Source organism: Rhinatrema bivittatum, chromosome 4 (assembly GCF_901001135.1).
Source record: "Rhinatrema bivittatum chromosome 4, aRhiBiv1.1, whole genome shotgun sequence".
Lineage (NCBI taxonomy): Eukaryota > Metazoa > Chordata > Amphibia > Gymnophiona > Rhinatrematidae > Rhinatrema > Rhinatrema bivittatum.
Genome location: NC_042618.1, coordinates 442,250,431 through 442,278,348, shown reverse-complemented (window position 1 = coordinate 442,278,348; position 27,918 = coordinate 442,250,431). Strand labels below are relative to the sequence as shown.

Sequence of the window (27,918 nt, the reverse complement as noted above, 5' to 3'; positions counted from 1 at the left end):
TTGGAGCCATTTTTTGTTACTTTGGCTGACGATGTGTGTGGCGGTTGGGCAGTTCTCACCCAGACACAGACTAGTTTGAAGGCCACAGGTTAACCTCTGAGTGAACTCATATTTACTGTTTTGCACTGTGAAATGCTTACAACAGGCCAAAAGTCTATTTTAGTTATTCCAGTAGGTCTATGATGAGAAAGCAAACAGTTAACTTATACTAAAGCCTGATAGAGAGTGAAGGCCACAGGCTGTGCCTGAAATTGATAAGAACTTAGAAGGAGGGAATATCACTGCTTTTCCCAAGCATTTAATGTATAAGGAGTAATAACAGCTAGAGAGAGAGGGAGAGCGTGCTTCTGGACAAGATAGCGCATGCTGATCCTTTGGAAACATGTAAGCTTTTTATATATTTGTATCAACTGTTATTATCTACCCTTACTTCGTATGATCTTCTTTTCGAGCCAATACAGTAAAAATGCGGGAGAGCGGGCAAATGCCCACTCTCCCGGCGCGCGCACAGGCCACTCTCCTGTGCGTGTGATACAGTATCTTAATTTATTTAAATTAGGCCCGGCGGTAAAAAGAGGCGCTAGGGACACTAGCGCGTCCCTAGCACCTCTTTTTTGACCGAAGCGGGTTTGACAGCCGACGCTCAATTTTGCCGGCGTTGGTTCTGGAGCCCGCTGACAGCCACGGGCTCGGAAACCGGACGCCAGCAAAATTGAGCATCCGGTTTTCGACCCGACAGCTGCGGGCCCATTTAAAATTATTTTTTTTTTTTTAATATTTTACTTTTTTAAACTTTCGGGACCTCCGACTTAATATTGCCATGATATTAAGTCGGAGGGTGCACAGAAAAGAAGTTTTTACTGCTTTTCTGTGCACTTTCCCTGTGCCCAGAGAAATTAGCGCCTACCTTTGGGTAGACGCTAATTTCTGAAAGCAAAATGTGCGGCTTGGCTGCACATTTTGCTTTCTGAATCGTGCGGGAATACCTAATAGGGCCATCAACATGCATTTGCATGTTGCGGGCGCTATTAGGTTCGGGGGGGGGGGGGGGTGTTGGATGCGCATTTTGGACGCGCTATTACCACAGTGCTGTATCGGCCCGTTTGTTTGTTCTATCCTCCTATTGCTCAAATAAACTTACTTTCCTAAGCACCTGAACCGTGATGTACTGTATCAAAGTTTGTGTAGGGAATAAGATCCTGGTTTCAAGCCCCCAGGTATAATCCCAGTAATTGTGGGTGTTTATATTGGGTAAGCCCCTGAGGTAGTCCTGTGTGCATGCAGGTGATAAGCCTCTCAGGTAAACCCCAGTGTAGACCTCAGTGAGATTAACCCTCCAGGTCAGAGCCCCTGGGCAGAATGCCAGTGTGCACAGTCTGAACTGCCCATCCATCCAATTTATCTAGCCTTACAATTCCCATCCCTGCCTCAGAGATCCCCTGTATTTATCCCATGCTTTCTTGAATTCAGATACTGTTTTTGTCACCAACACCTCCACTGAGAAACCGTTCCATGCATCCACCACCCTCTCTGTAAAAGAAATATTTCCTAAGATTACTCCTCAGTCTATCTACCCCCTTTCACCCTCATCCCATGACCCCTCATTCTACAGCTTCTTTTCTGATGAAAGAGGCTCGCCTCCTATGCATGGAAACCTTGGAGGTATTTAAGGTCTCTATCATATCTCCCCTGTCTTAACTGTCCTCTAGGGTATACATGTTTAGATCTTTAAGTCCCCGTACAGACTACTGACCATTTTCCAGGCAGCCTCTGATCTGACTCCGATCAGTTTTATATCTTTTTGAAGGTGCGGTCTCCAGACTTGTGCACAGTATCCCAAACGAGATCTCACCAGGGACCTACACAGAGGCAGTATCACCTCCCTTCCTCTGCTGACCATTCCTCTCCCTAGGCAGCCAAGCATCTTTCTGGCTTTTGCTGTCACTTTATCCACCCATTTGGCCACCTTAACATCATCAGATACAATCACTCCCAGATCCCACTCTTCTTTTGTGCTTAGAAGGATTTCACCTCCAAGACCGAAACCTCCGTCTTGGATTTCTGTAGCCTAAATGTATTACTCTGCATTTTCTAGCATTAAACATCAGCTGTCAGATTTTAAACTACTCCTTGAGCTTTGCTAGATCCCTCCTCATATTTCCCACACCTTCCTGGCTGTCTACCTTGTTGCAGATGTTGGAGTCATCAGCAAAGAGACAAAGCTTTCCCAGTAATCCTTCTGCTAAGTGGCTAATGAAAATATTGAAAAAAAGAACCAGTCCCAGAACTGAATCCGGAGGCAGACCACTAGTAATGCCCCCCTCCTCAGAGTAATCCCCATTTACCACTTCCCTTTATCACCTCCCACTCAGCCAGTTTCTATACCAAGGGCGCTCAATTTATTTATAAGTCTCCTGTGTCAGAAGCCTTGCTGAAATCCAAGTACACTACATCTGGCACTCTCCCTTGATCACCCAATTAAAGAAATTGATATTTGTCTGACAAGATTTACCTCTCTTACAATCATGCTATCTTGGATCGTGTAACCCATTGGATTCCAAAATCTGCAGCATCCTCTGTTTTAGCAGCGATTCCATTAATCTGCTCACCACAGAGTTCAGACTCACAAAAGGTTCCACTTTTATGAATAGCAACCTCATCCACCCTTTTCCAGTCCTCCGTAACTGCTCCAGGCTCTAAGAAAGCATTGGAAAGGTCAGCCAGTGGAGCTGCCAATACCCTCCGATATATCCCACGTGGCCCCCCTCGCCTTATCAACTTTAAGTTTAATTAGCTCCTGACAAACACGCTGTTCTGAAAATCGATTGAGGTTTATCTCACTTCCAATCTAAGTCTGGTCACCCCATTTTACCGTATTTGTTATTTTTTCTTCCATTCGAATGTTTGCATTTCTGACTACTTTCCCAGCTTCATTTAGCTTTTCCAGATATTTTTGTCTATATTCAGGAATGCAAAACTTTGTGAGTGAACAGGCGTTTGCCCATGGAAATTCCCCACTTAAAAAAAAAATCCCCAGAGCCCTTAGTGGGGAAGAAGGGGCGGCACTTGGGGGTAGGATGGTGGCAGGCAGGAGGAAGTATGCCTGGGGATTTCATGTTTTTTTAAATCACTATAACCTGCTGCCTCCTGTTTTTCATCACATATTTGGCACCTGCGAAATATACGGGGGAAGAGCATCCAGGTAGCACTGGTCAGCTGATGAATTCAGAAAGGGAAACTCCATAGGGGAATTTACCTTTACAGATTCACTTGTGGTCTCGTGGATGCAAAGTATCTGCAGGAATGGAAAGTACTGGCTACTACTGAAAATGAACCTCTTAAAATGTTTAATTATAATATGACTTCGTACATGATCATCATGTCCTTGTCACGAGCTAGTGATGAGGCGTGTCCTCACACATTCATAGGAATCTGACAGGATCCCTGATGTGAATGATTCTGCTCTGGCCCCTGAAACTGAACTGAGACCACCATCTCGTTCCCCCATAGGCCACCTGAGCTGGGATTGGAATCAGAGGCCTGGAGCCAAAAAAGCTACGTAACACTGTGCCCGTTCCCCTGAGATGAAAGGGTTCGCCATCCAGCAATTGAAAATTAGGATGTCACCACTATTTGGCATGCGTGACCTTTCCCCACTTTGCAAGCCGGGTGGGCCCAAGGAACCCAGGTGCTGTTACTGAGCAATGGCCGAGTCTTCCTCCCTCCCGCCTTCCTGGGATCTGTAAACCCTGACACTGCAGCATCCTCAGCCGTGGCTGGCCCAAAAGAGCAGGAGACAGATTCAGGGATCAAAAGTTGGTCTCCGGCACAGCAGTGTGCAGCACTGCCAGTGAACCCCTGGGCCAGTGCTACTTCAAGGTATTCAGTTTGGTCCTTTACTCATACAATACTGGGCTTTTGATAATGATATTTTAAATAAAAGATCTTGCAGAAAACATTAACAAAAAAATAAACTTTTCCAAGTTAGTCTTTTAAAATAGGTTTAACTCCTACATGGTCAAGAAACATATATGACAGAATCCTCCTCCCAGCACTTAGTGCTGCAGCAGAATAGTGAGTCACATTTACCTGTTAATAATACCTGCAAGGCGAGGATTAGCAGTCACAAATTTTACATCAGTGGGGAGCTCTTCTGGCATTTTCTTGGCCCGCTTACTTGTTCTGGCTTTTATCTGAAATGTAAAATTGGCTATATCTAAAAGATCCAAACACAGGCCCCGATGTACTAAGATGTGAGTAAAAACTGTGCGCTGAGCTTCAGTGCACATTTTGGTCCGCTCGGAGCTGTATAATGTGGGCCCAGGCCCACTCGGGAATTGGGCTGCCCAGGAGTCGGGGGGGGGGGGAGGGCGGAGGAGGAGTGGGGTTAGCGTGGGGGCACCGGTAGGTCAGCGGAAGGGCTGGAGATAGGGGGGGGGGGGGGGGGGAGAAGCAGGGAGGAAATGGAGAAGGGACAGGAAGGGCATGGCAGGGCGCGTTGCTAGGCAACGGCAGCCCTGATTGGCTGAAAAGTAGTGCAGGGGGGAGGAGGGAGTTAGCAGGGCGTGGGGGAAGGCAGTTGGACTCGGGATGGCGCAAGGGCAGGCAGCGCGGCGAGATTCCCTCCCACCCGCCCTCGTGCTTATTGTGTGTATTGTGTTCATGGTTGGGGGTGTTGTCGCAGCAGGGGTTGTTGGGCGGTTGGCCCGAGTCAGAACTGTTTGGAGTTGTGTTAATTGTTAAAGAGGGTTTCAGCTAAGGTGGAGGGGGGGGGGTTGACAACTGGGGGCCGTTGTCCGTGATGGGCTCCTTGCTCGAGGTGGCGGGAGCGACCCAGCCGGACTCCTTGCAGGTGGGCGGCGGGAGTCCACCCGGGTTGGCTCCTTGCAAGCAGGCGGCGGGAGTTTAATCCGGGGGGGGAGTGCTGGAACGGCGAGCCGGTTGGCTGGTAAAAGGCTATCCTGCCGGGGGGGAGCGGCGGATAGAGGGGGGGTTGGGGGAAAGCTGGAAGAAAAGGGGGGGGGGTGTTAAGTTGTATGTAAGACTCGGGCCTTCCATATAATAAAGCTGCGGCCTTGTTTACCCAAACTAATGTGTCTGTGAATATTTGGAATGTGAAAGGTGGTGATGGATGAGTGAGGTACTGGGTGCCCATATTATCGTATTCACACACACACACACAAAAAAGAATTAACTCCCAATGCAGTAAGACAATGGTAAACTAATGCATCAGGAGTTTAAAAATGCACACCAAATTGCAGATGTGGGCAGAAAGGCATCCTTAGCGCACATGCAACATATATACACAGGAAATGTGTTATGCGCACAAATTGGGTTTCCTGTGTTGAAAGCAAGAATCGTGCACAAAGCACTTTCTCTGCACATAAAGCATGACTTATGCGCACTTGAGTACAAGGCCCCCACCCCACACCAGAAATTCCAGGTTCAGCCCCACAGACTAATACTAGCCCCAACAACGTTAGTGCATCTCTGAGCAGGAGTTCAATTTTCAGCATTGGGGCAGGCGTTAATAGCTGAGCGCACTGAATAAAGGTACAGAAAAGCGCGACCCCCCTAATTTGTTTATTGCATGGCGCTGACCTTGCGGGTGCCTTGCCTGCGCTAAGAAAGCGGGCGCTGAAAAGTCAGCGCCTGCTTTCCGCAAATTTTATTGCATCGGCCCCCTTGTTACGTTGGGAGTAAAGCTGAAAGCACAAAAGTGTGTGCACATAGACTGATGTAATAAGGTGCGCTCGGTTAACAGAGAGGAATAAAAGCATGAAGGAAAGAGGGAGAAAATACCTGGTCGTGGAAAAACAGAGGTCTGGTAATCAGCCATGCCACAGTCATTGCGTCGCAAGACATCTGGAGAGGACCCTGGGAGGGACGCCAATAAAGTTACTCAAAGGAAACGTAAAAAAAAAAAAAAGCAACACAGATTCTTCCAACTGTTCTTCAACATGCAAAACTTCAGGAGCACTGCAGAGCTGGTTTGTCCTACTTACAAAACACACACAGAAAACGGTTGAATTAGCACAAGTTTGAAACCCGCGAGCAATAGCATCGTCGTCTTTGCTGCCAGTGGCTGCTCATGTAACACATTAACACATACAAAAGAAATCTCCAAGCGGCTACTTTTTTTTTTTTTTGGCAACGAATAAGCGCGAATAAGAAACTTGAAACTCCTTGCAATTATCTGTCCTCATAACACCTATGAGAACTTCAAAGTGAGCACTTAAATCTCTGCTTGTTATCAATTCAGTCTTTAAAAAAAAATAAAAAAGGAATTAAAAAAAAAATGTAGCCACCCTTTTTGGTTCTCGGACAGAAGTGAATAAAGGGAGCCGGGCGTGGGAAGAGGTCAAATTCCAGGGCTGTTCTTCGCTGCTCGGACCCCGGTGCAAGGAAAGCCGGTGCCAGAGCGCGCGCCAGAAGAAGCCACTGCTTGCTTCCTTGGGTGAGCGTCGGCGCCTCTCCGGCTCCCTCGCAGCCTGCAGTTTGAGGGCTGGTTGCTTAGCTACCTCGTGCTTTCAGAAACATTGTACAAGGTCCAGTTCCTACTTCTGTGCAAGCTGATCTCATTGGAGGGAAAGGAAGAAATGAACGCCCCCTTCCCCACTACTATATCCACCCCCTACCCCCCCCCCCCCCCACAAAAAAAAAAGTCACGTTATACTTTTACACCGGCTTCCATCCAATAGTTACATGTAATAATAAAGGACATCATGCTAATGCATCAATAAAACGCAGTGCATATTAGTACATCAGCAAATATAAAAATACAACAATCCGGAACCAACGGCTCGATTTAGTCCAGTCTCACTAGGGAGGAATAGAGCAGAGGTCCAGCCTAAACATTTGCATGCAGCTTGCTCGCACTCACTTTCTTCTGTCACTATGCTGCATTACACCTTCCCTTCCTAGGACCTCTCTCTCCTTGGTTCCAGGAACATTTGGCTGATTTTCCTTTGCTATTCGTACAAAACGATAGAGAGAAGAGAGTTTTGGTGCCGTCGCTGCAACCCAAACAAAATTTTTAGTAAATTCAAAACGTCATCCACTTGGATATCCTAGAGCTGACAGTGCTAAGGATGAGACACTTCCTTGTGTATGACCATTTGAACACTTCTTCCAAACCGTAACTTTTCAATGGGGGGTAAGTGCATTTCAGCAGGGAGGAGGTGGTTAAAGACGTCCCCCTCATCTTCAACTCAGAGGCATTCAAGCAGTGGCGGTGCAAGGGTATTAGGCATCATAGGCGAAACTTACTACCTGCCACCCCCCCCCAAAACACATGCATTTAGAATAGATTTTACATGAACAAGAACATTTCAAGTACAGTCTTCTGAGATATAAATATCACTTACAACATGAATGTATGCTGTGCTGTAAAACCCTGCAAAAAAGTAAAAAAATTAAGAAGAACTTGGAAATTGGTAGGCGGTCTACGGTATTGTGTGTTGAGTATAGGCTTGGCTCTAGAAAGCCTCAAATAAACTGAATTATAATTTCAATATCTCCCATACCAAAACTTCAATAACTGCCAGCACTCAAGCACTAACAGCCCTACTTATGAAAAGGCAACACTGAAATTATTACACCAGGCCCTATAATGCGAATACACCTACTAGTAGGAAAACGCCAACTGCTATATAGATCCCTACAGAGAACCTACACACTAGCAGAATACATCAACTCAGTCACACATGCACAATACAATCAGATCCTCAGCAAATGCAGAATAAAGTGACCATAAAGTAGTAGTACAAACATGCAGACAAAAACTGAACTGTAACCTGTAACAAGCCAGACTATGTATGCAGTGCAACAATGGAAAAACAGAAACATTACAATTCCTCATTAACATCAAACACAGGAAATATAAATCATCAACAGAAGTAAAAACCGTACTAATAAAAATATTTCAAAACAGCTGACAAACAAAATAACATCCAATAATTTAAAACGCATATAAAATTTCCAAAGACCAATAAAAGATTTCAGAATAACAGGCACAAACACCACCCAATACGTAAAACTTAAAAAGGATAAAAATATCCCCTGCTGTCTATACCTGGGATCCATTGATTTCCGGATTAGCAGGGGAGAGAGGTTGTTGCTCACAGTCTTTCTCCTCTCTCTCATATATGGCCTCACAAACACAGACATGCTCTCACATACATTCACACACAGAGACATGCTCTCACATACATTCACACAAACAGACATTCTTTCATAGACACACATAAACATGCTCTTGCACACAGACAGATATGCTCACATACACATTCACTTACACGTACACACAGAGGCAGATATGCTTTCTCACACACACAAACAGCCATGCTCACACACACACTCTCTCTCATTCATTTTCTCCCCAACAGAAGTGCAAGTCCAACGGCAGCCTCCTCCTTCAGCCCTTGCGGCAGACAGGACTCTTCATCTTTTATTGAGGCTGTGAGGACTGATGCTGCTCTGCTTTCTGTGTCTGCCAGGGGGAGTGGGTGGAGGCGTACGTTTGCCGCTGCTGCTCCTCCTATGCTCCAATGTTGCGGGGGCCCACGGCTGATGCAGCCTCTTCCTGTTCTGGCCGCAACTGCATGGCCTCTCCTCCTTCCCGCCTGTGCAGACTCACCACTTCCTCTTCCAGGCCGCACAGGTGAGAAGAAGGAGAAGCCATGCTGTTGTTGCCCCCAAATTGTGGTGCTCTAGGCAGCTGCCTATTTCGCCGGTCCTGAATTCAAACATTTACATGTATAATGGAAAATCTTCAATTACTCAGCGATTGTGCTGTAAATTTCTTGTCAAGTGGGATTCACTTGAAAATGATTGCACATCTGAGTGGCGTATTGTCCTGAAAATCTGATTTTACATAGAGTAAGTCATTCTTTATAACATATAGGATGAAGACTATCACAGTCCTAAGGAATACATACTTACATGGATATGTGCTGTGTATTATATAAAGGTTTGTATGCATGTATAAAATATGTGGAATGTAAGTGTGGGTGTGATAGAGAGATGAAGCAGAAGGAAATATGGGTCAGAGACAAGTTGTGAATGTTGTACACAGATTAATATATAAGTTTTGCCATGCTGGGTCAGACCTAAGGTCCATCAAGCCCAGTGTCCTGTTTCTAACAGTGGCCAAATCATGTCACAAGTACCTGGCAGATTCTCAAAAGATTGATAGATTTCCCCAAGTCCACTTTAATAATGATTTATGGACTTTTCTTCCAGAAACGTGTCCAAACTTTTTTTAAAATGCAGCTATAGCAACAGCCTTCACCACATCCTCTGGCAGTGAATTCCAGAGTTTAATTATGTGTTGAGTAAAAACAAATTTTCTCTTATTTGTCTTAAATGTGTCACCTAGTAACTTCATTGAATGTCCCCTAGTCTTTGTACTTTTTGAACGAATAAACAACCAATTTGTCTTTACCGGTTCCAATCTATTCATTATTTTAGAAACCTCTATCATATCTCCCCTCAGTACCATAATGGATATTTTTTTCAAAGACAGTGATCCCCAGCAGGAAAAGCTGCACTGGCTCGTTAAAAACAGCTTTTTTGTAGGAAACTTTTGTCTGCTTTAAAGATAGGAGGTTGTTCAAATTGATTTTGAGGTGTTATGTGATACAGAGTAAAAGAAGAAGAATGTTTGTTGCAGAGAATCTTTCCTCAGGGATGTGTTGACCTTTCCCCAACAAGCTGCTCTCACCAGCTCTGCTCCTCTCAATGTGACACACGTTTTTATCATACAATAATTTTACAAGGAGTTTCCTGGGGCCCCCTCCATTATAATCACTGGCTTTCTTATTTTCCAATAGCACAAAAAAGGTGTAGGCAGACTTGTAAGGCTGGATTCAAGGCCAACAGAGAGAATATAAATTCTGTTTCAACACTTAGGGGCTAATTTTCAAAAGGATTTTGTTGCGCTGGAGGTGGACCCTTGGCCTGGTGCAGGATTGGTACGGCCCTCTGGTCGGACCCAGAGAGCACCTGCCACCAGGAGGCGGAGCACACAAGGAGACAGAGGCTAGCTGGAGCTTTGCCAATAACAGTCCGGGTTTCCGCAGGTTGAGCCCTTGGGTACCCGGACCACCTAGGCTTAGGTGGGCCTCCGGTGGTCTCCCGGAGAGGTATCTGAGGGGTGTGCCCACCACGAGCAAGGGTGCGCGACTGATGCAGAGTGGTTGAGCTAGACCTGAACTGGAAGCTCCGGAGACCTCAGGAAGGCAACAGTTCAGAGAGGTCCTCCAGATGAGACAGGCAGCACCTGGAGGTCTAGCCACGTGGAGGCCGCGGGTTGTTATCCAAGTGGGTAGGTCCAATGGTCACCGGGGGTCAGAAGAGAGTGTCCGAGTAAAGCGCAAGGGTCAGAGCCAGAGTATCAGTCCAAGAGAGGTCAGCCAAAGCAAGGGTCAATACCAGAATCCGTCCGTGTGTAGTCGTGACAAGAGAGGGTCGGTTCCAGGCGGCAGACAGTAGAGTGGTCAGACAGGCAGTGGTTGGTTCCAGGCGGCAACCAAGAGATTGGTCAGGCAGGCAGTGGTCGGTTCCAAGTGGCGACCAAAAAGGTGGAGGGTCTTCATCGAATGACTTATGAGGAGAGATTGAAGAATCTAAATATGTATACCCTGGAGGAAAGGAGGAACAGGGGTGATATGATTCAGACTTTCAGATACTTGAAAGGTTTTAATGATCCAAAGTCAACGACAAATCTCTTCCGTTGGAAAAAAATCAACAGAACCAGGGGTCACGATTTAAAACTCCAGGGAGGAAGACTCAGAACCAATGTCAGGAAGTATTTCTTCACAGAGAGGGTTGTGGATGCCTGGAACGCCCTTCTGGAGGAAGTGATGAGGACCAAAACTGTGAAGGATTTCAAAGGGGCGTGGGATAAATACTGTAGATCCATAAAATCTTGAGGATGTGAATGAAGAGTAGAGGCATGGGGGTGGCTTGCGGGAATGAATGCTACTACCTGATGATTAATAGCCTTATTCAATAAACATACACATGGTTAATGCGACTCCAACATTGCTCTATGCTTCAACGGCAAGAGGAAATGTGGGAAAAAGGATTTGCATTCACAAATAAGCATGGGAGTAGCTTGCTTGTTGCGGCGGTTACTACCCCAAACCAAATTGGCCTGATACTTCACTTTCAATGCATAGCCAAGCAGCTCTCTGCTTCAATGGCAGGGGGAATGAAGAAAAGAGGATTTATATTCAGACGACAACCAACAAGGACTAAATTGCACAGGTTGGGTAAACAAATAAGCGTGGGAGTAGCTTGCTTGTTACGGCGGTTATTACCCTGAACCAATCAAGCCTGATACTTCACTTTGAATACATATACAGCGCAGCTCACTGCTTCAATGGCAGGGGGGAATGAAGAAAGGATTTATATTCAGACAACAACCAACAAGGACTAAATTGCACAGGCTAGGTAAACAAATAAGCATGGGAGTAGCTTGCTTATTGCAGTGGTTACTACCGCTAAACAATTAAGCTTGATACTTCACTTTGATGCAGCTCCAATACTGCTCTTTACAACAAAGGCAGGGGTGGAAGGAAATTAGAACCAAAAGTTACCAATAAGGGCCCTGACCTCAGCGGTCAGAGTAACAGATAAGAAGAATGAGAAAAATAAGTGTGAAAACTTGCTGGGCAGACTGGATGGGCCACTTGGTCTTCTTCTGCCGTCATTTCTACGTACTGAAATTTAAGTACACTACATCTAGCACTCTGTCCTGGTCTTCAATCAAAGAAATTGACCAGATTCGTCTGACAAAACCTACCTCTGGTAAAGCCATGCTACCTCAGATCTTGTAATCTATTGCATTCCAGAAACAGCAATCCAAGTCACAAGTATCTGGCAAGTACCCAAACATTAAATAAATCTCAGGCTACTATTGCTTAATAATTAATAGCAGTTTATGGATTTTTCCTTTAGGAACATATCCAAACCTTTTTTAAACCCAGCTACACTAACTGTTGTAACCACATCCTCTGACAATGAAGTCCAGAGCTTAACTATGTGCTGACTGAAAAAGAATTATCTTCAATTTGTTTTAAATGAGCTACTTGCTAACTTCATAGAGTGCTCCCTAGTCCTCCTATTATCTGAGAGAGTAAATAAAGGAAAATTGGTTCTTACCTGCTAATTTTCATTCCTGTACTACCACGGATAAGTCCAGGCTCCTGGGCCCTGCCTCCCCTCCAGCAGATGGAGACACAGAAGTTTTTGACTGACACTACCCTATACCTCGAGGTGACACCTACAGTCCATCAGTATTACACTGTATCCAAGCATAAAGAATAAACCTTAATAAAAACTATTAACAATTCCACCCCTTAATGAGCAGAGGGAAGAGAAACCTGTAACACATATAACAAATCCTGCTCATACTCGCACTCTAAAAGGGGAGCAGAAACCTGTGTGAACATTTCAAACAAATCTGCAGAGCAATCAATAATCACCGACCGAGCGGACTCTCCGTTTCCCCAACTCTGAAATGGGTAGGATTCTGGACTGATCTGTGGTACTACAGGAACGAAAATTAGCAGGTAAGAACCAATTTTCCTTTCCCTGTACGTACCCAGATCAGCCCAGAATCCTGGGATGTACCAAAGCTTCCCTAAGTGGGGTGGGAATCCAAGAGTCCCACTCAGAACACACCTTCTCCAAAACCCCCAGAATCTGGGGCCTGGACATCCAACCGATAATGCCTAGCAAAGGTGTGCAAAGACTTCCAAGTAGCCGCTCTACAAATCTTCTGTGGCAAAATTTGCTGACACTCTGCCCTCGAAGCCACTTGTGACCGGGTAGAACGAGCTCGGACCGGAACCGGATAACCCTGAACGATATACGCAGAGGCAATAGCCTCCTTCACCCACCGTGTGACAGTGACCCTAGTGGCCTTGTGTCCGCTTCCGGGGCCACTCCACAGCACGAAAAGATGGTCCGACAAGCGGAAGCTGTTCGTAACCTCCAAGTAATGCAATAGAACTCGCCTCACGTTCAACCTTCGCAAATCTTTAGACCGAGGATTGGAAGGGTCCAAGTCTAGAAAGGAATTTGCTCACCAGCCTCTTCTTTTACTTCCTTTTTTATCCATTGTCAAATCCTCCTGTGCATCTTTTATGCTTTCCTGACCCCTTATTCTGAAAAACCTGCAGCAAAGGTTCACAACCCACTGGATCACGGAGCATAGTTTGTAAGTTACTATGTTCTTCCTGATCCAATTGACCATCCTCGTGCAATGGCTGTCCTCTCTACAGATGCATGCTGAATGCTCTAGATCTTACTGGATTGTTTTAACCTTTATTTCAACTGACACTGCAGTTCTGATGTTTCAGCTAGGGCTGATTATAGGGGGTTATGGGGATGGGGCAGGCAAGCAGAGCAACTGCTTGGGGCCCCAGTACCCTAAGAGGGCCCCTTGGGGAAGCTGAGTGATGTCACGGAAGCAGAGCTTCAGGGTGCCTGGAACTGGCTGGGACTATTTAGCTTCTGGTGACTAATGCTTCGCTCTGCTTACAGCAGGCTTCTACTGCCGCAGCTGATCAGCTGAAATGGCTGCTTCGTTTTCTAATGTGCAATATCAGGAATGTTGCAGAGACTACTACTAGTAGGATCCTGCAGAGCAAAACCACCACTGAAGAGCGTATTCGAATCTGCAGCAAAATGTGCTTATTGCTGGGTCAGCAAAGAGACTCCCTGTGAAAACCTGAAGGTATCAGAGGTCTGGGATACAAGAATCCTTTTGCCATTCTAACCTCTTTTTCATTTATGTTACTTTGCATTATTAATAATGCTGCTGAATGTCTAATGTCCCTTTCTATGGAAGTTATTCCTGGTATTAGAGCATTAGTATTTGACCTTGTGGTGTTCTCATGAGAAAAATCCATAGAGAGTGCAAGCATTTGTTCCAGATCAAGATCATAAAGCTATAGATAGTTTTCTGTTCTCTGCAAACAAAACTAACTGTACGGTGGCTTCAGAAATTCTATGGTTTCATATGTACTGGTGACTTCAAAATCAATACTGAAAACAAACCAAACGTATTGTTGACTTTAGAGGGGGTTCGTTAACTCTACCTTGCATTTTTTTTCCAAATGTGACTGAGACAAATACGTTTTTCTTCCATAGGCACAAGATGGGGAAAAGTCATTTTTTTGTTTCAGTCTGGCCTGTTATTTGTTTCTGTGGATTCATAGAGTAGATGTAGCAGTGGGAATATTCAAAATCATCAACCTGTGCTTCTCAAAGCTTGTAGTATGGAGCTAGACAGGCCTTCTCCTCGGCAAGCACAATTAGATATCACAAGGAAAAGGGCCTTTTCAGTAGTAGGTCCCATCCTCTGGAATGCATTACCAGATTCATTAAGATCACTATCCAACCCAATTCACTTCAAGAAATCCTTAAAGACTCATCTGTTTCAGATTGCCTTCAAAATTGCTCCAATTAAACATTAACCACTTCACACTCAATATAACCATCCATTTTCTCTTAACCATAAGATGGCACTTATCTTGATCTTGTTATGTCTGATTTGATGTGATTTAATAAGTTATGAACTTTGTTTATTGTATTTTTTATTTATTTATTTATTTAAAAACTTTTATATACCGGTATTAGTATGCATACATCATACCGGTTTACAATGTAACTTTAAAGGTAGAAATTACAATGAACAGGGAGGGCGAACAAGGAGGAGTATACAAAGAGCAGGAGGTGGAGGAATTTTTTATTTTATTATAAGATTTTTGTAATTTTTTAATTGTTATTTTATGATTTACATCTTTTGTACACCGTTTTGACTAAACTCTTTGTAAAAGCGGTATAGAAACATTTTTAAATAAATAAATAAAATAAATAATTTTTTTAATAATAAGAATGGGAAAACAACTCTAGTAAAATCAAATCCAAAGTGCATGTTTTAATTCTATATTGCTCTGTTTTCACAGCCTTAGGGAATCACTGTCACCCAAGTAACTGCTTTAAAATATACATAGGGAGCTGTTTCCCACTATAAACTCTTGGCTTCGTTCAAGAAGGATGGTTTAAATGGCATGAGAGTGTATTTATAGATTCCCTGATAATATTGTGTCATCTATTCTTTTTTTTTATTGTATTATTTGATGTGTTTCTTTTCTTGGTTTTCCCCAATAGTGGGCTAAGAGACATTAGTTTATAATTCTTTCTTTTAGGTTTTGAGATGTTTAAATATCTTATTTGGGATTTTTTTTTTTTTTTTTAATAAATTCAATGTAACTTCTTCATCTGTTTGTATATAGCATACATGGTGAATTCCTAATAAAGTAAAAAAAAAAACAAACCATCAAAAGTTTCTGGAGAACAGATCCATTGCCAACTTTTAGCGTGGTAGGCTTGGGGAAGGCGTCCTCTTACTGGGAGCCAATGGTGAATAAGAGTGTATGATCTCCCCATTACATGCTTCATCCAAGCAATGCAGCTTGGCCATCATTGGAAACAAGTAGCGATCAGGCTTGAGAGACCACTGGTCTGACCTGGTATGACATTTCTTATTTCTGTCAGTGCGAGAGCAGATGTGAAAAAAACAAAACATATTTTGTCCTTTTAGAAGCCCTTTATGGAGGTTTGGGATTATTTTAAACAGTTAAAAATTATATTTTATTGTTTTGAAAATCAACAGCATGTTCATTGTGTTTTAAAACAAGTGAGTGCTAGCTCAGCTCTGGTAGCATTACAAAAATTTCATATGGGGTATGGAGCTTTATTATTAGTTTGATTTGGTAACGTAAAGGAGTTAAGGGAGAAAGCACTAAATTCTAAACTTCCCTACCTTGTATTTTAATGACAGATTTCCACATAAACAGTTTGGGTTTCATAATTGTATTCATTTATTTAGATTTATATTCCACTTTTTTCAGCACTTCAAAGTGGATTACATTCAGGTACTGTAGGTATTTCCCTATCCCCAGAGGGCTTACAATCTAACAGGCCGATACAGTACAGTGCGCTCCGCACTGTTAACCTGCCATTGGATGCGCGTTTTTCCCTTACCCCTTATTCAGGAAGGGGCAGAAAACGCATGTCCAACCCGCCAAACCTAATAGCGCCCTCAACATGCAAAGGCATGTTGATAGCCCTATTAGTTATTCGCGTGCTAATTTCTTCCGGCACCGGGAAAGTGCACAGAAAAGCAGTAAAAACTGCTTTTCTGTGCACCCTCCAACTTAATATCATGGCGATATTAAGTCAGAGGTCCTGAAGAGTAAAAAAAAGTAAAAAAAAAAAAATTGGAAGTCGGCCGGCAGCTGTCAGGTCAAAAACCGGACGCTCAATTTTGCCGGCGTCCGGTTTCCGAACCCGTGGCTGTCAGTGGGCTCGAGAACCGACGCCGGCAAAATTGAGCGTTGGCTGTCAAACCTGCTGACAGCTGACGCTCCTATCAAAAAGGAGGTGCCAGACCTCATTTGAATACTATATCACATACACAGGCTAGTGGCCTGTGCTGGGAGAGCAGGTGTTTGCCCACTCTCCTGCAGACTTTACTGAATCAGCCTGTATGTTTGTACCTGAAGCCATGGAGGGTAAAGTGACTTGCCCACAGTCACAAGGAGTAACAGTGGGCCTCAAACCCTGGTCTCCTGGTTTATAATCCACTGCTCTAACCACTAGGCTACTCCTTTGTCTGCTTGATGATAGTATAGATTTTCTTAGAAAAGTCATTTTATATGGTCATTTGTTGCTTTGAGACGAGGGATATTTGCCTGATATTACTTTCCAGTTGATGCAGAAGTGTTCCTGGGTTAATCTATTTTCATTTAGTACAACACACTGTGTACATGTCTCCTACCGAGTATAAGAATTGTTAAATATGCAATACGAAAGTGAATATACACAAGGCAAATCTACCATTTTCACTTGCATTCTTTTAACAATTTATGTACTCCTTTCTCTCATCCTTTTATCCTGTTCAACCCTGATCTGTGTGAGTACCATTTTAATAATACAACTGAGAAGTGACCTTCAAGTTTCCATTTTTAATTTGATTTTTCCTGGAAATTTATCAGTGTTTATTATGATAAGAAAAAAAAAAAAATACCCAGGAGAAATCAGTGGAACAATGTGACTTGTCCTTTTTTTTTTTTTTTTGTTCCTTTTGTAATAAACACTGATAAACTCCCAGGAAAAATAAAATAAAAACTGAAAAGGAAGGTCCCTATTCCTTATGTAGCCTCCAGCCAGCCTGCAGACGCCGGTCACTTTCACATAAAAACATTCAGCGGCCTCGCCACTGTGCTAAGGGGAGAACCGCCAGTGCAATGATCAGGGTGGGCGGTGGTTTGGGGTTTACAATAGTATTGTGTTTCACTTGGCATATATTTCTGTAATCGTGAACGTTTCTTCCGCCCCCGGCTTGTCTGCGCACCTGAATGGACATGGCTCCTTTTTCCGGTGCACTTCTACAAGAGTATCCCACTTGAGCAGGCTTCATTAAAAATTTGTGATGATATTCTGTGCTCTCCTAAAGCCTGTAAGTCAGCAGCTGAGATAACCACAAGGGCACAGAACAGGATTCGTCAAAGAAAACAGCACTCCCAGCAGTTGTCCTGTCTCGGAGGAAGCAGGGCTAGAGAACGAATCTAAGAATAGCCCAAAGGTTAGAGAGTCACGGTTAGACCTGTACATTGTAAAGGGACTAATTGCTTCCTAGGGAGTTTAGGAAAGCCTGACCTGAATTTCAGAGTTTCCTTATTCGCTGTGCTGCTCCGTCCTGGCCTCCCCAATCCTTTCTTCCCCACAGGATGTCCCTTAGATCACAACTGGAAAGTCTGTGCATTGGGGGCGGGGGAGGGGGGAGCCGTGAATGATCTCTGGGCTTTGGTATCTTAATTTTCAAATTATGTTGGACTAAAATAAGACCGTTCTGGTCTAGCTATATTTTTTTTAGGGTGCAGCACTGTACTGGGCCAGAGTAGCCTCACCTCCTCCTGTACTTGTATATAGAAGAACATAAGAAATGACAAGAACAGAGGCAATAGAAGGAGACAGAATTCCTGCCCCTTGCTCTGGTCTGCCATTGTCTCTTATCTAACCCAGTTATTCTTTATCCATGTAAGGAAGGCCCCAATCTGGGTCAGTAAATACAGTAATCCTGCTCCTTGCAGAGAGACACAATTATAAGACTTGGCATAGAACAGTAATAATACTTTAGCAAGAACATGGCTGGTAGAACAGGTCTATCTCCTGGAGCCAGTGGCTCACCTTGTCTCTGCTTCCAGCCCTTTAGTTGCTATAAACACTGCAATGTTCCCAGCAATCCCTTTTGAACTCCTAAGGCCCAGTCTGGCTCCTCAGTGACTGAGCCCTGCATCAGGCTCTCAATGTTCCTGGCTCCATATAAAAGGTATCAGTCTCAGACTGGGCAGCCTCTGGTTTGATGTCTGCCAGAGCACTTTTTGTCCTGATAGGAAGAGGGGTCAAGGGAGAGAAGAAGGAGAGCGGGGATGAAGTGGAGGTGCAGGGACTAGGGACAGAAGGAACTTGGCGACTGGCTGAGCAGTATGAGTAGGGGTGCGTTAGACGGGCTGGGGTGTGGAACTGGAGAGATGGAAGGGCTGAGAAGGGGTTGACAGGTAGGTAAAGGACAAGTGACAGGGTGCTGTGGAGAGGGTGAAAGACAGAGGAAAGGGATAGATCTGTGAAGTTGAGAGAGGATGAAAATGGGAGACCTGAGAAGTGGGTAAAAGAGAGGGAATGGGAAGCTGGGTAGAGAGCAAGAGTCAGAAGACAGAACCAGACACTAGGAGGGGATGAGTGATAGGAAAGGAACTGGGGGCTGGTGAGGGAATAAGAGTCTGGAGAAGGTAGCTGAGGGCTAGGGAGGGAGTGAATACAAAGGGTGGAAATGGGAGACTAGAGAGTGAATGGGGAAGGAGTGAGAGAGAGGGGGAGGGAAAGCTAGTAGGCAGGTGAGAATTGAAAAGAGGAAGAATGAGGACTGGAAGCTGAGTGAGGCGGAGAAGGGGTGAAATCTAGGTATGGATAGCTACAGAGGCAGAAAGGGGAGAAATGGAGAAAGCAGATGAAAGGGAAAGATCAATGTCAGAAACAGATACAGCAAAAGAAGATAGGAGAAGAGACAAAAATATAAGAACATAAGAAATGCCATGCTGGGTCGGACCAAGTGTTAGTGATTTGCTAGGGAGTTAGCAATCTGTTATGGATCTGCTGCTAGAGTTAGCAATCTGTTATGGGTTAGACTGCGGAGTTAGCAATCTGTTGGAAATCTGATGCTTGATGGGAGGAGCAGTCAGATAGGAGGAGCAATCTGTAGAGAGAGTTCTGTATAGCAGGCTCCTGGAGAGGGAGGAGTCAGCAATATTGTAGTGAATCAGATATCGTCTTGCTAATGAGTAGCAATCTGTAATGAATCTGATATAGTTGTGGGTGGATCCCTGGGCCGATGACAGATGACTACTCCTCGGGAGGATACCCCGAGAGGGACCACCGGCTAGGCTGGAGTATGGAGACAGACACACATTAGTTCTTTTATTAAACAGGTTATTAGAAACCACCAGAGGTGGCAGTAGTGAGCTGATATGCCCGGCAGGGCTGTAGTCCCTCAGGTACTGGAACAACGATCCCAGGATGGCTGAGTTGTTGAGAAACTGTAGAAAGTGAGTAGGTAGAGTAGGCAGAGTTCATGAACAGAACTAGATGACAAAACTCACGTAAGGTCTCAAGTAAGCTCAGGATCTGGAAAGGACTAGGCCCTCGAGGAACGAGTACCTGGTTCCAGGGAAAGCTCTGAGAGAGCGATGGTAACTCACAATTGTTTGTAGCAGTGATAGCTTACAGGCAAGGAGAATCTTCAGAGTGTCCAGGAACATGGGCCCTCGAGGAGCGAGTACCGGTTCCTATCTGTAATTTGAAAATAAAGAAAAGAACGAGGCTCCCGAGGAGTGGGTACCTCTGGTAAGTCCGAGGAGGCAGAGTAGCTTGGACGAATCCTTGCTAACTCAGTTTGTTAGCGTTTTCAAAGACCTTTAAATATTGGAAGCAGATGACGTCATCTCAGGGGAACGCCCCTGAGGTTCGCGCCCTTGCTGGTACAAGAGTCGGGACGCACGTGCGCGCCCTAGGCATCAGGACAAGATGGCGGATTTGCAGCGTCAAGCCGGTCTGGGGACACCGGAGGGAGGCGGCATGGAGGCGCCGCGGCGGCCAGCCGTCCATCAGACCCGGAGGGAGTCGCCACAGAGGTAAAGAGGGCGGAGTGAGGGCGTCGAGCAGCGACGGACACAACACCAAGGTCCAGACCAAGGATGGGAATAAAGAGAAGAGCCATGGGGGTGGCTTGCTGGAATGGATGCTACTACCTGGTGATTACTACCCTTACTCAATAAGCCTTTGCACGGTTAATGCAACTCCAACATTGCTCTATGCTTCAACGGCAAGGGGAAATGTGGAAAAGAGGATTTGCATTCAGATAACAACCAACAAAGACTGAACTTCACAATCTGGGTAAACAAATAAGAGTGGGGGTAGCTTGCTTATTACGGCGGTTACTACCCTAAACCAATCAAGCCTGATACATCACTTTGAATGCATATACAGCATTGCTCTCTGCTTCAATGGCACAGTGAAATGTGGAAAAGAGAATTTACATTCAGACAACATCCAACAAGGCATTGATCTGTACAGTCTGGGTAAATAAGCATTGGGGTAACTTGCTTGATGTGGCGGTTACTACCCTTAACCATTAAGCCTTATGCTCACCTTTGATGCAACTCCAACATTACTCTCTGCAACAATGGCAGGGGATGGCAGGAAATTTGAATCAAACAGTTACCAACAAGGACCCTGAACTTGGTGGTTGGTGAAACAGATAAGTGTGGGAAAATGTGTGGGAGCTTGCTGGGCAGACTGGATGGGCTGATTGGTCTTTTTCTGCCGTCATTTCTATGTTTCTATGTTTCCATTAACCTGTGAAAGTGGCCAATCCAGGTCACAAGTACCCAACAAATCCCTAAAGTAGATCCGTTTCTTGTCACTTCCTCCCAGGGATAGCCATGGTTTTCTCTACATGGCTAATCTTTTAAACCCCATTATGTTATTTGCCTTGACCACATCCTCGGGCAACAGATCCCACAGCTTGATAGTGCGCTGAGTGAAAAGGAACTGACTACGATTTGTTTTGAATCTGCTGGTTGTTAGTTTCATGGAGCATCCCCTTGTTTTAGTATTATTTGAAAGGGTAAATAACTGTCTTTTGTTAACCTGTTCCATCCCGCGCATGATTCTATAAACTTCAAATCACGTCTCCCCTCTTTTCCAAGCTGAAGAGCCCGAGCCTGCGTAGCCTCTCATCATAGGGGAGGCCTTTAAATCCCCTTTATCGTTTGGTTGCCCTTATCTGCACCTTTTCTATTTCTGCAATGTCTTTTTTAAGAGGGGGGGGCAAACAAAACTGCACATAGCACTCGCCGTGGATTGATACAGAGGCAATATATTTTCCGTTTTATTGCCATTCCTTTTATTTGCTTTTTTGACTGCTGTCGCACACCAAGCAGAGGATTTCAATATATTGTCCACAAGGTCTCCGAAGTCTTTTTACTGGGTGGTGACTCCTGTAAATGGGATTATTTTACCCTACGTGCATCACTTTGCACGTTTCCACATTAAAGGTTATCTACCATTCAGATGCCCAGTTCCTGGTCTCGCAAAAGTCCATCGGCAGTTCCTCACAATTTGCTATTTTAACAACTTTGAATAATTTTGTCTCATCTGCAGATTGGATCACCTCACTTGTTGTTCCCGTTTCCAGATCATTTATGAATATGTCAAACAGCACAGATCCCAGTACAGGTCCCTGTGGCGCTCCACTAATGAACTTTCTCCATTTGGAAAGCTGATCATTGAGTGCCGCCCTCTGTTTCCTGTCTTTTTAAACCAGTTACCAGCCCACAATAGGACACTGCCTCGTATCCCATGACTTATTAATTTCCTGAGTCTCTCATGAGGGAATTTGTCAAATGCCTTCAGAAAATCCAAATACATTACAGCAACTGACTCACCTTCATCTCTATGTTTACTTACATGGGTGGGAAAGAACCCCAATGCTGTCCCCACAGCACATAGAATTAAAATCGGTCCAATGCCCTTTTGCATTCACCAACGTACACAGCCCTTTTTCCAGTCCCTGTAAACAGCACTGACAATCTCCACAGTCTATAGCAGCAGAAATCACAATGAGAAGCAAGGCAGTGTCCAACTTTTTTTTACTGATAGTTGATTAAATGGAATGAAGAATCTTTAAAGCACTTAGATGTAAAATAAAACTGATGAACATTAAGGAAGAAGAAAGATTTATAAATGTGTGACCTCTCTTCTATTTTACTTTATGGAAGCCAATTCTCCTTTCCAATTAATCAGACTGAAGAAAGCATAATCCTTCTTCCAATTCCCAAATTTATCTCAATCTTCTCTCCATTGTAGAATGGTTAGAACTTAGTCCCACAAGTTATCCATCTAAATGGAAAATGTTGCCATATTCAGCCACTTATCTGGCTAAATAATTTAGCAGGATAAAAAAAGAAGGTGTTCCAGGGCTTGTTTAAGTTAACTGGCTAACTTTGCTGAATTTCAGTTCTATCTGGCTATGTTAGCCTGCTAACTTTGTGTGGCCATATAACTTGCTACTTATCCAGATATCTTCAAAAGAGATCCGGGTAAGTAGCGCTGCTTATTTAAATAAAATCAAAAGATGTAGAAGGACCTGTGACATGATCTCCCTCCTTCCCCCACAAAATTTCGTGTGGCCCCGTTGGGCTGTGCATTCCCCTCCCCCACCCCTAAATGTGCAACGAATATCCTGGGGCTCACAGTTCAGGCCCCTCCTTTCCCCTGTTCTTTTCAAAAATAAAAACCCACCAACCCACAGTCTCTATGTGCTGCGCCGCCCTGCCTGGACCCTCTCCCCCTCCATACTTTATAATCCTAGCCAGGAACCAGGTACATAATTCCCCGCTCCGGGTGCTTCTAGCGCTACTCTGTTAGAAGTTGCACTGGAGGGGTAAAGCTGCTGCATAATACCGGGTAACTTAAAAACCTAACCAGCTATACCTGGTTAGGCTCTTAAGTTATCCAGCTACAGGTGGCCGGATAACTTTAAACAAGTGTATTCAGCCGGGACGTTAGCTGGATAACTTGTCCACTAATCTGCTTCCTGAATAATCCACTTAACCCACTTATCCACTAATCTGCTTCCTGAATATTACCCCCTCAGTTTTTTTTCACTCTCAGGTGTACTTACGCTTGGGATGTTCTTGCTTTAGGGCACCTGGTTTAAAGAAGACCCTCTGTCGGGGTGTTCCAAAATAAATTTATGGTAGCCAAAAATACTTCATGTCTAACGAGCAACAAAAACTTCTCCAGCTGATCTTCTCACAATAAAATTTCAAAAGTACTACTCTTCTCAGTCCTGCACGGCTGAGTCAGTGTCCCTTTGGATGGCAGGCACCAGAATAAAAGACCCAGCATTCCCGAGTGATAGAGAGTGGGATCTACTGCCTCTGGGTTAGAAACGCCTACAGTGCAAACTCAAAATCTCTCCTTCTCACAGGCAGGAACTGGTGGCAAACATTCCTCCCAACAAAACAGGAACAAAGGTCTTCTCAAAAACTGCAGCTCCCTTCTCCACTGGCAATTCCTCCCAACAAAACAGGAACAAAGGTCTTCTCAAAAACTGCAGCTCCCTTCTCCACTGGCAAGACACCACTGTCCCTCCTTTGCAAGGCAGGCAGGGAATCACAGCTCTTTCTCCTGCCCTTCCCCAGGCAGGGGAGAAACTGTCCCGCGTCAGGACCAGGATCCGAGCAAACAAAACTTCTCTCAAAACTCTTCTTCCACTTGACTCCCAGACATACTCTCTGCCACACCAGGAATACATCTCTTCCCCTGGTACCAGGCTACAGGGTCTAAATACAGGGAAACACTTCAGCAAAACTCTCCACCTCCCCTGAACCTCTTAACAAAAACTGCCCCACTGCTCCTGGTGCTCTGCCTGCTTTTATAGAGGCCGGCTGACCAATCTCGGCATCCTCACAGGAGGAACCTGCAAGGGATGGTCTACAAACACCTACCACCTACCTAATTCTAACCTAGGGCTTAAGGTAGGCGCCAAATAGCTAGTGAGGACCCTAGAGGGTCCCTTACATTTGTAAGGCAAGAATTCCCATCGCTAAAACCATGTTGACTCTTCCCCACTAAGACATGTCTAACTATATAACCAGCAATTTTGTTTTTAAGAATAGCTTCTACTATTTTGCTTGGCACCAATGCCCGGCTCGTCTGTCTATAGTTTTCTGAATCACCCGGGAGCCCTTTTTAGAAATCAGCATTATATTGGCCACCCTCTAGTCTTCAGGTATTGTGTCTGTTTTAAATTGTTACAAATTACTAGTAGCAGGTTTGAAATTTCATGTTCGAGTTCTTTCTGGACTCTGGGATAGATACCATCCAGTTCTGGTGATTTGTTACTCCTACTTTGTCACTTTGATCTGTTACACCTTCCAATAATCACAGAGATTTGCTTTAGTTGCTCAGAATCATTACTGTCAAAGAAAGTTTATAGTGTGGTTATGGAAAAGAGATGCTAGAAAAAGACCATCAAGGAGAAAGTAAAAAACTGAAACTGGGACCAAGACAATTTGAAAATTAAAATGCCCAGACAACAAAGGTAGAAAAGAAAACATTTTTATTTTCAGATTGGATTATGTCAGCTTTAGGAATAGACATGTCACATCTTTATATTTTGTTTAGTATAGGCAAAAATGGGAAGGGAAATTTGGATTTTTAGCCTGCCTTTCCCAATAGATGCTCAAGGTGATTTGCAGAATGTAGGTACAATAATTTCCTGTCCCAAAGAGCTTACAGTCTATGTGGGTACTTAGAGCAATATGAGATAATGTGATTTGCCAAAGGTCACAAAGAGCATCAGTGGGAGAGCAGGATATGAACCCTGGTTTGCAATCCATTGCTCTAACGACTAGAACATTCTCCTCCTCTTAATGCACTTCTGGTTCTCCTCAGGTGTTGCACTAGATGCAGCCTGGCTTCTTGGGGCTTCCATGACTAATCTGTGGTATAATATTTTGTATTAGGTAAGGGTCTATATGTGTTCTGCGTGTGTGACCTAGGAAAGGGATTCTGTTAGCGCATAGTTTCTGTGTAGGGATTTGTCACAATCCAGATTTTTTTTCCCCCACAGTATGATGCTAGTTTATGATCTATCAAATGTTTGGGTACTTGCCAGGTTCTTATGGCCTGGTTTGGCCTCTGTTGGAAACAGGATGCTGGGCTTGATGGACCCTTGGTCTGACCCAGTATGGCATTTCTTATGTTCTTATGAGCTGTATTTGTGTTATTGGGCCTATTGTAATATTAACAGTGCTGCTCTTTCACTGTTGTTGTGAGTCCTGGGAGTTGGTGCTATTTTAGTTTGGCAGGTTTGCTGAATAGGTTCTAAGTGTCTTTTTTTTTTTGCAGAATTTTGTGTTTCTTCACAGAGTGTCTGGCAGTAGAGGGAGTTTGTGTCGCTGTACTGAGGTGAGACTAGAATTTGAATATATATATATTTTTATATGGTGAATTGTAAGGTGAAGCATCCTATTTCTACTCTGCCATTGGGAGAATTTCTGTGGATGTGGAGTGTTTGTTACTGAACTGGAGGTGCAGGTTCTGTCCCATCCTGTATAGACTCCAGTTTTCACTCCTATATAGATCTGATTGAATGAATGATGTTCTTGAATAATTTTAATGTTAGTTTTATTGGGTGGTTCAAACTGACTTTTTTTTTTATTGCATAGGGTTTTGGAACTTTTTTGTTGCGGGTGTGGACCCTTGGACCGGGGCGGAGTTGACACAACCTGCAGGGAGGAGCCCTGCAGGTCCCCACCGTCAGCTGGCGGAGCTGGCTGTGGCAAAGGCCCAACTGGAGCTTCACCTATACAAGCCTTCATTCCCCGTAGGTTGAGCCCTCGGGTGCTGGGGCCAGCAGGGGTTAGATGCGGGCCTCTGTGGATGAGATGGAGGTCCTTGGAGATGAACAAGTCACAGGCCAGGGTCCAGGACAGGATTAGCACTGGTGTAGTCAGAGACAGACAGCGGTCAGGACAGACAGCGTTCAGATGTGGTCAAGAGTCAGGCAGTGGTTGGAGGCAGGAGAAGTTCAGTTGTGATTGAGAGTCAGGCAGTGGTCAGTGGCAGCGGAGTTCAGTCAGAGTCACAGGTCAAACAGGCCGAGGTCATAACCAGAGATCTGTCCAAGGGAAGAAGGGATAGATAGGCAGGCAGGAAAATGAGGAACAGCACAGGCGGGCAAGAGAAGACACTGAAGAACTGAAGACTGACCAGAGGATGAAGACAAGGAACTCAAGAATGAAGACCAGGGGTTGCCAAGATGAAGACCAGGAACACAGGAACAAAGATCAGGAACACACTGAGGCAACTTGCTGAGGCCTAGATTGAAGGGAAGAAAACCCTTTTATGGGCCCAAAGCTGTGATGTCATCAGCGAGCGCTGGGGTAAGTTGGGCCTGCACATGCCTCGAGTCGGGCAGGAGAGATGATGGCATCCTGCCACACAGCATCAAACTGAGCCTGGTGGTCTGCCACTCCATGGCTCACAGCATCCGGGACGGCGTTTAGAGAGCGAGGACCTGGCATGGGGCTGGAGGTAAGCGTGACGATTCGCGACCGTGCCCTGTGGACCGCCAAACGCTACATTTTTCTTGCAGTGTCTTTTCTAGCCAATTTAAAGGCCGGAAACAGTGTGTGCAAATGTCATTTTGGCTTGCTCTCCACCAGAAAAATACTTGTGTCTAGAGATGCCGCTGCTCTCATTTCCTCTAGGTATGCCTGTGACTCCTAAGGCAGATAGCCTCTTCCATTCCTATTCTGATGCATGGGGAGGAGCTCTTCCTTAATAACAGGCAGATGGAGCTACTTCTGAAGTGAGATTAGCATTATCTCAAGAGAAGGAATCCCCCATAAGACAGAGATGTCCCCCAGGGGTCTTGGAACCAGTAGCAGATTAAAACCCTCTGGGGTCCTCTCGGCACCAAGACCGAGGGGGCTTTTCCTCAGGGTTATTAATGGTATTTTACAAAGCAGAAAAAAGTTCAGTATGGGACCTATGAGTGGTAGCTTGCTGACAGGTCCCCCCCAAAATGGGTTTCCTAAGTAAACAGAAGCCCATGGTGGGGGAGGGGTGGGGCTATGGCAGTATCTGTGAGAATGCTGGGGCCCAGAGGCCTCACCCCGAGTTTATTCTTTTTGCTTTCAATAATACTGTCTTTATAACAGGCAACCTACCGGGGGGGGGGGGGGGGGGGGGGTGGGGTGTCTGAGGTGCCCATAGGCATATGCCTACTATACCTATTAGGCAATCCAGTCTGGCACTGCCTGGAAACACTGTCCCAAATGATTCTCAGTAACTGTATCTTCTGCTTAGTGACAGAATAACGTTCTGTTGATAATACTTACAATGTGCAATTCTGGGGGGGTCATTCAGAGATGGATTAGGAGTTTGCCACCCCTTCAGGTAAGGTCAAACAGTGAGCAGGGGGTGTAAGTCCCACACTTTCAGGCCGATACAGTACAGTGCGCTCCGACGGAGCGTACTATTAGCCTGCTCTTGGACGCGCTTTTTCCCTTACCCCTTATTCAGTAAGGGGAGGAAAACGCGCGTCCAACCCGTGGCACCTAATAGCGCCCTCAACATGCAAATGCATGTTGAGGGCGCTATTAGGTATGCGCGTGGGATACAGTAAGTAAAATGTGCAGCCAAGCCGCGCATTTTACTCTAAGAAATTAGCGCCTACCCAAACGTAGGCGCTAGTTTCTGCCG

The 27,918-nt window shown here is 44.9% G+C and overlaps 1 protein-coding gene and 1 long non-coding RNA gene across 2 annotated transcripts in view; one reads left to right on the top strand and one right to left on the bottom strand.

Moving 5' to 3' along the window:
* The window catches only part of LOC115091341, a 33,293-nt gene extending 11,059 nt beyond the window's left edge, over positions 1–22,234 (bottom strand). The window contains exons 1-3 of the mRNA XM_029601593.1: positions 22,108–22,234; positions 5,803–5,877; positions 4,090–4,193 (exon numbers count right to left, since the gene is read on the bottom strand). Of these exons, the coding sequence (XP_029457453.1) occupies positions 4,090–4,193; positions 5,803–5,877; positions 22,108–22,179 (251 nt within the window). The 5' untranslated portion in view covers positions 22,180–22,234. The remainder of the gene's footprint in view (positions 1–4,089; positions 4,194–5,802; positions 5,878–22,107) is intronic.
* LOC115091342 lies at positions 322–26,016 on the top strand. Its single transcript, XR_003856677.1, has 3 exons — positions 322–384; positions 25,558–25,617; positions 25,878–26,016. It is a non-coding gene; the product is annotated as an uncharacterized LOC115091342 (long non-coding RNA).
* Positions 26,017–27,918: the final 1,902 nt, after the last annotated feature.